Source organism: Theobroma cacao, chromosome 7, assembly GCF_000208745.1.
Source record: "Theobroma cacao cultivar B97-61/B2 chromosome 7, Criollo_cocoa_genome_V2, whole genome shotgun sequence".
Taxonomy (NCBI): Eukaryota; Viridiplantae; Streptophyta; class Magnoliopsida; order Malvales; family Malvaceae; genus Theobroma; species Theobroma cacao.
Window position 1 is genome coordinate 7,631,877 of NC_030856.1, and position 12,089 is coordinate 7,643,965.

General features: G+C 30.8%; 1 protein-coding gene across 1 annotated transcript; it reads left to right on the top strand.

The window, feature by feature from the left end:
- LOC18594348 (receptor-like protein 12) lies at nucleotides 2,457-5,335 on the top strand. Its single transcript, XM_018124599.1, has 2 exons — nucleotides 2,457-4,976; nucleotides 5,085-5,335. The coding sequence occupies exon 1, from the start codon at nucleotides 2,481-2,483 to the stop codon at nucleotides 4,953-4,955; it is 2,475 nt and encodes an 824-aa protein (XP_017980088.1). The 5' UTR covers nucleotides 2,457-2,480; the 3' UTR covers nucleotides 4,956-4,976; nucleotides 5,085-5,335.

Genomic DNA, 12,089 nt, shown 5'->3' on the forward strand with positions numbered 1-12,089 from the left:
CATTACTTATTTTTCTTTGTAACTGTTGGGAATTTCGACCACTCTTTATTGTGTTTTACGTGGAAAACCAACTATAAGTCGGTCACTCATCTCAACACCTAACTTTACTTGACAAGGAGTAACTTTTTTTTCACTCAAAAAAAAAAAGAAATTCAAATTTAACTTTTTGAATAAATAGAGATATATACTAATAAATTTGTTAAATGTTTGATTGCATTAAAAGTAACTTTAATATTTGATAAAGAATGCATTCAACCTTGTCATGGACGATAAAATTATTTATTGTTTTCATCACTTTTCAACTAATCCCTTTATTCTCCATGGTTTATGCCTCTGAAATATCAATTATAAGGATTTTCATGAGGAGATCCCACAGAACTTCCATAAATAGATTGCTCTATATGGAAAAAAAAAAGAAATTATTTGTTTTTGTTTTCTTTATTATGCGAATTACAATCTAAATATAAGGTATAAAATCTGATCTGAAAAAAAACCACTTGTAATAGTAATGGAGGATGAAGAAACTAGCAATAAGACTAGAATGCTTAAGAAATTATATACTAAGAAATCATGTCTACAGAAACATTTCTAACATTTACTTTGAAAGAGAGTCATGACTTCTTGTTGGTTTGCTAGTAACCCTTAAAGTATTAGGAAAAATAAAGCCTTAAATAATTATTAGTAAAAAAGCTTGAAGAATTAGGACCCAATTAGCGGTAAGGAGGTCTCTTCATTATTTTAACACCCAACACCTAGAAAAGAAGTCATATCAGCTGAATAGTCAAGGTAAATATATTAATTTAGCCCAAAGAAAATTAATTATTTTAGTTCGAAATAATGGGAATTCGTAGTAAATTAATTAATTAAGACCAAAGAAAAGCAAAAGGATATATACATATAATTATCAAAGAAACAAAAAATGGAAAGCAAAAGGATATCCCATACTTGAAGTAATCGGTAATTGCTGGGAAAGTTGCCGAAGACTAACTGTATATAAAGCATGAAAAATGCATACAAAGGCCATCTTTTTTGGACTATTATCTCCTGTTGAGTTCTTAAATTTAATAAAAGGAGTTAAAATATTATCGGTGGTGGAGTCAAAATTTCGTATTTTGGGTGAAGACAATGTCTATAAAATAATCAAACTAGAAGTTTAGATGGAAAAAATAAAGTAACTTAGATGAAAAAAATTCATGTGAAAAATTATACAAATAACTATAATTACGTGTTAAGTACAAAATAAATATATTTTTTAACAACTATTGCATGATAAGATTTGGCATCTTTAATTGAGCTGGATAGTCTTTCATAAAGTTAAAGACATCTATCACTGAATTAATGTCAAAGCCTCGAATGATTTCTTTTTCAATGAGATTGATTAACGAATTTTAAGAAAATTATCTAACATTCTACTATGAGTCTCGTTCGTAACGAGTTTCATATTAGAAATTGTACGCTCTAGTGTTGCAGTGGAAACTGAAAGAGTTAAGACAAGTTGGATCAATCTGTCAACAACGAAGTAAACTTTTGATATTCTCGTCTTCTTCAACACTTGACATAGTTTAAAACATATAGATGCATTTTTCAAAACTTGATTGTGAAGAATGTCAAGTTTGAGTAAATCCAATTGATAGCTTAGATGCATTTTATCATACTCAGTAAAGTTATCATCAAGGTAGTATTTATTTGCAAGGTTAGAAATACTTTCAACATCAAATGATTCAAAATCATTTTAAGTGTCCAAAGATATGTCAAGAGTGAGTAACTCCACCACATTCTCATCAAATTTGGAATCTAATTCTTGTAAGAATGAGTCAATATATAGCAACCAGAAACAAGTCAACTTAGCAATAGTGCTCAATTTTGGGTTGATCCTTTTAAAGACAACCTTTACCTAATTCATATCTAGTCCCCATGTCAGGAATCTCAATTTCAAATTTCTCACAAAACTTCTTCACTGACATAAGCAAAGGTTCCCATCCATCCTCCCTCAATTGTTGGATACGCTTTTCAATAAGCGATACTAAACAAATTGTATTTAGTATGTCTTGAGACTTAAATTGTGAAGCTTTCGAGAGGTCATTTGTTATCTCCAACAACTCCCCCATAAGTTGAATTTAATTTTTTGTTTTACAACATTCATTCTTTCAATATACTTTCTCTTGTTGTTAATCATTTTTTTTTGGAATATTTGACCAAACAAGAATCTCATATTCTCTTACTTAGAAAGAAAAAAAGAATCTCATATTTTCTAGTATTTTCATTATATTGTATTACAAGATTATTAAAATTCAGTGTTTATTTGCCAATTAAGAAAAAATCTAATCTTCCACGCAATGAAATTTAAAGAATTTTAAAGGATTTAGGAAAGACTTAAGGTTGACTTGAGAATGATATAAATAAAGGCCTCCAGGAATGCACATTTCATATATCTCTCCAAGCCTCAAATAGTTTCATCGCTTGTTTCTTAGCTTCTAGATATGGGAAGGTTAATCCGGTCGCATCAAATCCTTTGTCTCCTCTTAGTGTTAATCTTGCCTTTTGGAGTCGATTGTTCTCTGAGTTTCTCTTCCCCTTCTCTTAATTATTCAACTCCTTTATGCCTACCAGAAGACAGCTCTGCCTTGCTCCAATTCAAGAACACCATTTCTATTGATGATTCTGACGATCCTTTCTGTCGTGAGTCAATGACTTCCTCCCCCAGGACAAACTCCTGGAAGGACAGCACAAACTGCTGCTCATGGGAGGGAATCACGTGCGACAAGGTGACAGGTCATGTGATCGGTCTCGACCTTAGTTGCTCTTTGCTTGTTGGCTCTCTTCCTGCAAACAGCACCCTCTTCCTCCTTAGAGGACTCCAACAACTCAACCTTGCTCGTAACAATTTCCAGCAGTCACAACTTCCTCCCACTTTGTTCAACCTCACAGAACTTACTTATTTAGATTTATCATTCAATAGACTAGAAGGTCTCCTCCCAAATCATGTAAGTGGGCTTCAGAATCTAAAAAAATTCCGCTTAACTGACAACTTATTAAGTGGTGGAATTCCATCTTGGCTTTTTTCTCTGCCATTTTTAGAATATTTAGACCTCAGCCATAACAGGCTCACTGGTCCAATCGAGCAGATTCAAAAGTCTAATTCAATTCAACGACTTCATTTGGCAAATAATGACATACATGGTGAAATACCAAGTTCTTTCTTTGATCTAGCAAATCTTACTTATCTTGATCTTTCTTCAAACAACTTGAGTGGCAGCATCAAGTCAGATATGCTTCCAAAGCTCGAGAATCTTGAAACACTCGATCTTTCATCAAATAATTTTAGTGGTGTCATCAAGTCAGATCTTCTTTCAAAGCTCAGGAATCTTAAAACACTTCATCTTTCAAATAACAAGCTGCTATCGTTGAGTAGTGGCAGTGATGTTAACCATACTTTTCAAGAGCTGGAGACCTTATCATTCTCTTCTTGCAATGTAAATCGATTCCCGAATTTTTTAAGAACAGGGAAGAACTTGAAAGATCTTGATCTTTCCTGTAACAAAATTCGTGGCTCCATTTTCAGGTGGGAATTAGAAGGTTGGGAACAATTGACCACTTTAAATCTTTCTTACAACTTACTGACTAGTTTAGAGCAATTTCCAGGGAATAATCTTAAAACCCTTGATCTTCGTTCCAACCTACTCCAAGGTCCACTGCTAGTTCCACCCCCTTCATTGCGACAACTCTTCATTTCAAATAATAGTTTGACAGGAAAAATCCCTCCTTTGATTTGTAATATGACTTCACTTAATACTCTTGATTTGTCTATAAATAATTTGGGTGGAATTATTCCAACATGCCTCGGAAATTTTAGCTATTCTCTCTCAACCATAAACCTACGGATGAATGACTTTCATGGCAAAATCCCCGATTACTTTGTTGAGGGTAATTTGTTGACGTATCTTGACCTTAGTGACAACCAATTCGAAGGGTTACTACCACGATCCTTGATTAACTGTACTTTTTTGAGAATTTTAGATTTGGCAAATAACAAATTAAGCGATACCTTTCCCCATTGGTTAGGTGTACTTCCACAGCTGCAAGTTCTTATCCTTGGATTTAATAGATTTCATGGACCCCTGGACAACTCGATAGTTACACCTCCTTTTCTGTCATTGCAAATAATCGATCTCTCTCAAAATGAGTTTAGTGGCCTCTTGCCAACAAATTTCTTCCAAAATCTATATGCTATGAAATCTGCCCGAGAAGGTAGTCTTCCAGACATAGTCAAAAGAATTCGTTATGAAAGTCCAATCGATAGAGATGGTCAGACTTCTGTCAATGTGAGATTTAAAAGGTTAGAGATGAAGCTAGAGCTGGAAAAAACATTGCTCATTTTCTTTGCCATAGATTTTTCAAACAATCGATTATCTGGAAAAATCCCTGGGGTCATTGGAGAGCTTTGCTCATTGCGATTGCTCAACCTCTCTCACAACATCTTGACCGGTCATATCCCATCATCGCTGGGGAACTTGGTAGTGCTTGAATCATTAGATCTCTCATCAAACAAGCTTGGCGGTAGAATTCCTTCCCAAATGACAAACTTGACATTTCTTGAAGTGCTAAATGTTTCGGAAAATGATCTTGCAGGACCCATTCCCAGTGGGAACCAATTTAACACTTTTGATAATGATTCCTATAGCGGCAACATGGGATTGTGTCGCTTGCCATTGTCAAAGCAATGCGGCAACGACGAGAGATCAAAATCTCCTGCACCAAAGTTGATGGAAGATGAAGGTTCTGCAATAGCTTTCATTTGGAAACTTGCAATGATGGGTTACGGATGTGGAGTGGTGCTAGGCTTGAGCACGGGATACGTTGTGTTCACAACTGGAAGACCGTGGGGGTTGGTGAGAATGGTTGAGAGAGATTGGCAAAAGAATGTTTCAAAGTGGATTAAAAGAAGAAGAAACTAGCACTGCATCCAAAATGCTTAGGTGAGTTTTAACTAATTTAAATAAACTGAGTAGAATTGTATTTAGTTTCTCATTGCTTTCATAATCTAGACTTAATTTTCCCATTTTTGTTTCTTCTATTTGTCACAGTGGCGTTTTGAACTGAATCCGAAGGAAGATGGACCCGTGGTTCTGGGTTCATTTCCGTGGCAGTGGTTCGAATAATGGGGGTGTTCTTAGTGGATAGCTTGCTTTATTTGTTCGGCTTTGATCATATTACTTGTGTTCGAATAATGGGTGTCTTTATTTGTAAACTTTTTAACTAGATTATGAGATTATGATAAATTAATGTTTAGACTTTCTGAAATTACTTATCAGTATTTTTTGGGGTATGTTGAAGTTTTATAATAAGAATAGCACAAAAACAATATTTGATTTGAGGTGAAGTTTACTGAAAGAATGATGTTGGATTGAAATTAATTAGTTGAAATAAGTAAAAATATTATTACCTCTTATTTATTTTAATAAAACTGAATTAGGAAGGACATAGAGTTTAAGTTTTTTTTTTGGATAAAATCGGAATTTGAATCCAAATTATTTGAATAGGAAACATACACTTATTATTAAGTCAAATGCATGAACATTAATACAGAATTTAACTTTTAACACTCTCATCTTTTACCAAAATTTTATAAGAAAAGACAAACTATGACAAGTGTATTTCTTTCAAATTATAAAATTTTAAATCGAAGATGATATTGTTTCCTAGCCCCCACTACTTTTCTCCATGTTTATAAAATTTTACGTTGCCAAATGAGCTTCAAATCATGTAAGAAGGTTAAGTGGTTGACTACATTGAAACTTCAGACAAGGCTATTCAACCAAGCTGAAGACTATTGGTCTCTGCCCATGTCATACGTAAAAGCCTTGTAGATGATGGAAGAATTTTCAAAAGCTTGCCGGCCGGCCTTTGGAAAATTCCTAAGTCCAGACGCTTGAGCAAATTTAGTCTCTAGGGGACTAATCAACAATTTTCTCTCTAATCGTGGTGCAAGTTAAATTTTTTATTATTGATTATTTTCTCATATATTCATTTTCTAGCTGGTCTCTGCTTTCATTAGCTTCCACCAAACTGTTGAAAAAATATTCCTAAGAAACTTATTCCCACACGTAGATTAATTTCAAATAGTATTAAAAAGGAATATAAATGAATAAAAATGAAAGTAATTAACTACACAAAAACACATAAAATAAGAAGAAATTAAATTTTGAATAACTTAGAGAATGTATCACTATATATTTGTTTACATCATGTGTAGTTTAATTATACAAGTAAATAAAAATCTTACCAATGATAAAATTTCAAGAAAACTGCAAAAGGTCTTTATTTTTTTTAAATTTTAAAGGAAGAGATATTTTTAAAATTCCACCATTTTAAAATTTTTCAATAGATAAATTTTCATTTGCTATTAAACAAATTGATAAGTGTACAACAAAAGAAAAAAAGAAATAATAAAAGGGGAATAAAATAACCAAGGATAATAAAGCTAGGATCAAAATTAAAATTGTCGCATAAAATCTTAAAACGGGAAAATATAAAAAAAAAGGTATGAAAGTAATACATTTACATTATGCTTAATTAAAATTATTACATTTTAAGTGTTGATGATGATTCACTATATCATGCTTAGTTTTATATTTTTATAAAAATATTCGATAAAGAAAGTCTTGAAAGGAATATAAGCGTTCTAAACCTAATAGATTTCCAATCGTGTGAGATACTTTTGACTATGGGGAAAAAGAATGGTAATTTTCATACCTTTATATGCACGGTAAGTAACTTTCAAAAAGGAGCTGCCATTTTTCTTCCTTTGACAATAATTCATCTCTTGACTTTCTATCACTTCATTCATTCATTTAATAGCCAGTTACTATGAATTCCTATTTCTTAGCAATTTAAAAAAGATGACTTCCACTGACTGGGTCCTTTCAATTAGACTTTGTTAGACTTGGACAGCTTCGGGCTTGTTTTTCTTGGCAAGACAGACAAGTGTAAACACTGGAAAAATGGAAGCATTCAAATATTATTAATTACTTCATCAGCTCATTGCCCACTCTTGTACCGAAGAAGAGAGCGTTAGTCTTCGGTCTTTGTCAATGTTGGAAATTGGCAATGAAGAGGGAAAAAAAAATGTAAGATTCTTATAAGAATTAATTCTTTAATTCCTAATATAAAAATGTTATAAGAAAAGACAAACAATGAATAGTACATTTCTTTTAATTATAAAATTTTAATAATAAAATTTTCTTCCCTTCCAGCCTCCACCATTTTTCTTGATGTTTATTGGCATTACATTAGGCTTGTTATCAGTAATTATGAGAGCAATAAATTATTAAGTTCCCGTGACTTAATTCAAGCAAGCTGAAGACTATTGTTCTCTGCCCATGTAATACGAAAAAGCTTTCTAAATAATAGAGGAATTTTCAAAGGCTTGCCAGCCAGCCTTTGCAAAATTCCTAAGCCTAGACATGACATTTGTTTGCATTATGCATTATAATTATGCAATTAAATGAAAATCTTATCAATGATAGAATTTCAAGAAAATTGTAAACAATAATTTTTTTAAAAAAAAATTAAGGGAGGTGATGTTTTTAAAACTCCACAAATGTGTTGAGTGAATTTGAAAAATTTAATATAAAAATTTTCATTTGCTATTAAATAAATTGACAAGTGTTCAACAAAAGGAATAAAAAGATAATAAAAGGGAATAAAATAAAACACGTATAATAAAACTTGGATAAAATTTAAAATTATTAAATAAAATCTTAAAAAAGAGAAAAATATAAAAGAATGTGAAAATGATACATTTAGATTATGCTTAATTAAAATTATTACATTCTACGTGGTGATGATGATTCACTATATTATGTTTAACGTTTTATTTTTATTATTCATTAATATATAAAAATTGACCACACCTCGAAACGATGCCCAAAGATTTAAAATCTACAAAAACATTTGATAAAGAAAGTCTTGAAAGGAATATAAGCATTTTATATTTAGTAGGCTTTCAATCGCGTGGGATACTTTTGACTATGAGGGAAAAAATGTAATTTTCATACCTTTATATACACGGTAAGTAACTTCCATAAAGAGGTTCAAATACTAGTAAGATTTAAAATCCACATAAATATGTGATAAAGAAAGTCTTTGAAGGAATATAAGCATTATACACTTAGTAGGTCTCCAACCATGTGCAATACTTTGGACTATGAAGGACAAATGTAATTTTTGTACATTTATATACATGGTGAATAACTTCCATGAAAGGGGCTCAAATACTAGTAAGACTTAAAATCTACATAAATATCTGATAAAGAAAGTCTTGAAAGGAATATAAACATTATAGACTTTGTAGGCCTCCAATTAAGTGCAATACTTTTGACTATGGGAGACAAATGTAATTTTCATATCTTTATATACAATGTAAATAATTTTCATAAAAGGGGGCTCAAATACTAGTAAGACCTAAGATCCACATAAATATTTGATAAAAAAAGTCTTGGAAGGAGTATAAAACGTTATGGACTTAGTAGGTCTCCAACCGTGTGCAATACTTTAGACTATGAGGAAAAATGTAATTTTCGTACCTTTATATACACGATAAGTAACTTCCATAAAGGGGACTCAAATACTAGTAAGACTTAAAATCCACATAAATATCTAATAAAGAAAGTCTTGAAAGGAATGTAAGCGTTATAGGCTTTGTAGGTCTCCAATCGTGTGCAATAATTTTGACTATGAGGGACAAATGTAATTTTCACACCTTTACATACAATGTAAGTAATTTTCTTAAAAGGGACCCAAATACTAGTAAGACTTAAGATCCACATAAATATTTGATAAAGAAAGTCTTGAAAGGAGTATAAATGTTGTGGACTTAGTAGGTCTCCAACCGTGTGCAATACTTTAGACTATGAGGAAAAATGTAATTTTCGTATCTTTATATGCACGATAAGTAACTTCCATAATGGGGACTCAAATACTAGTAAGACTTAAAATCCACATAAATATCTAAAAAAGAAAGTCTTGAAAGGAATATAAGCGTTATAGACTTAATGAGTCTCCAATTGAGTGCAATAATTTTGACTATGAGAGACAAATGTAATTTTCATACTTTTATATACAATGTAAGTAATTTTCATAAAGGGGGTTCAAATACTAGTAAGACCTAAGATCCACATAAATATTTGATAAAAAAAGTCTTGAAAGGAGTATAAGCGTTATTGACTTAATAGGTCTCCAACCATGGGCAATACTTTGGACTACGAGGAAAAAATGTAATTTGCGTACCTTTATGTACATAGTAAGTAACTTCCATAGAAGGGGTTCAAATAGTAGTAAGACTTAAAATCCACATAAATATCTAATAAAGAAAGTCTTCAGAGGAATATAAGCGTTATAGAGTTAGTGGGTCTCCAATCGTGTGCAATAATTTTGACTATGAGGGACAAATGTAATTTTTGTATCTTTATATACAATGTAAGTAATTTTCATAAAGAGGGCTCAAATACTAGTACGACTTAAAATACACATAAATATATAATAATAAAAATCTTTGAAAGGAATGCAAGCGTTATAGACTTAGTAGATCTCGAACCGTGTGCAATACTTTGGACTGTGAGGGAATGATAAATAACTTCCATAAAAGGGGCTCAAATACTAATCAGATTTAAAATCTACATAAATATCTGATAAAGAAAGTCTTTAAAGGAATATACGCGTTATAGATTTGGTAAGTATCCAATCGTGTGTAATAATTTTGACTATGAGAGACAAATGTATGACTTCCACTAACTTTGTCCTTTCAATTAGACTTTGTTAGACTCGGACAGCTTAGGGCTTGTTTTCCTTGGCAAGACACAGAACTGTAAACACTGGAACAAAGGAAGCATTCAAATTTTGTTAATTACTTTATCAGCTCATTGCCTACTCTTGTACCGAAGAAGAGAACATTAGTCTTCGGTCTTTGTCAATGTTGGAAATTGGCAATGAAGAGGAAAAATATGTAAGATTCTTAAATTACTTTATCAGCCCATTGCCCACTCTTGTACCGAAGAGAAACTTTATTTTTGTTAGTCTTTGGTCTTTGTAAATGAAGAGGAAAAAAATGCAAGATTCTTGTAAGNTTAATTACTTCATCAGCTCATTGCCCACTCTTGTACCGAAGAGAAACTTTATTTTTGTTAGTCTTTGGTCTTTGTAAATGAAGAGGAAAAAAATGCAAGATTCTTGTAAGTATTAATTCTTTAATTAACAATGCTCATTATAACCTAGTACTTTTACCTTTATTATTTTTCTCTTTGACAATTTCAGAAGTTACAAAAGAGTTGCTTATGGATTGGTTGAGCTAAACAAGATTACCAGTTTCAAGTAATTTATACAAATTAGAATATACACTTTGAGTTAAATCTAAAAATTCAATTTAATTCTAACTTAATTATTAAATATTTATTTTTAATATGAGTTCTTAAAATGTAAAAGTTTTAATTTGTTACATGAAAAAGGCAGTCAATTGGAATATTTTTCCCTTTTTTTCCCATTTTTCATCATCAATTTGATGATATATGGGTAGAGGGGGCCCTCAAAAGGTTACTTTTAAGATCTATTCATTAATATAGAATTTGGTAAAAGAAAAAGTATTAATATAGAAATAAAAAATCAAATGGATGCAATAAGTATAAAACTTGATAAAATGTGGAACATTTATAATTTTGTTCTATTGGTTGACAAAAAAGCTTAAATTCTTGCCTACAAAGCTCACTTGCATTGATTATATTTAAAGGTGCTAGAATTAGTCTAAAGCCCATTGTACTAGTCCATTATAGATATTAAATTAATCTTTCCTAATATAAAAATGAGAATCAATTCATGTTTTAAAGGTTTCGTTTGGTTTGGTGTTTTTATTATCTGTCTTTAATTATTTATTTATTTATTAATTTTTATAAATTTAAGAAAAAAAACAGAAAGCGAAAATATTAACCAAAAGAGCTTAATTGAGCTCCCAAACATGAACTAGAGGGCATGCTTCACGCTTTTCCTCTCGGATGCGGCTATCTGTCCATTCTGCTTTTTGCTTTTCTTGATTTGTAGGAACTTTTTACAATCCAAAATCTATAAAAATATATTTCATTAGGTGTAATTTTCAATGAGATTATGATAAATTAATGTTTAGATTTTCTGTAATGACATGATTTGAGGTGAAGTTTATTGAAAGATGGATGTTAGATTGAAATTAATTAGTTGATATTGTTACCTATTATTCATTTTAATAAAACTGAACTAGGAGGGACATAGTCACATAGTATTTAAGTTTCATTTTTGGACAATCTAGGAATTTGAGTCTGAATTATTTGAATAGGAAATGTACACTTACTATTGAATCAAATGCTTAAACACTAATACAGAATTTAACTTTTAATCACCTCATCTTATACCAAAAAATTTTATAAGAAAGAAACAAACAATGATAAGTGTATTCCTTTCAAATTATAAAATTATAGATGTATGTCTTTAATTATAAAATTTTAATGATAAAATTTTCCTGCCCTTCCAGCCCCCACCAGTTTTCTTGATGTTTATTGGCATTGTGGATCCCAATTATATTATCAGTAATTATGAGACCAATAAATTATTAAGTTCCCATGACTTAATTCAACCAAGCTGAGTACTACTGTTCTCTGCCCATGTAATACGAAAAAGCTTTTTAAATAATAGAAGAATTTTCAAAAGCTTACCAGCCAGCCTTTGGAAAATTCCTAAGTCTAGACGTGATATTTGCTTGCATTATGCTTACAATTATGCAATTAAATGAAAATCTTATCAATGATAGAATTTCAAGACAATTGTAAACAATAATTTTTTAAAAAAATTTAAGAGAGGTGTTATTTTTAAAATTCCACAAATGTGCTGAGCGAATTCAAAAAAAATTCAATATAAAAATTTTCATTTGCTAGTAAATAAATTGACAAGTGTTCAACAAAAGAAATAAAGAGGGAAAAAAATATAACAAGGATAATAAACATTGGATAAAAAATTCAAATTATTAAATAAAATCTTTAAAAGGAGGAAAATATAAAAAAAGTAAGAAATAA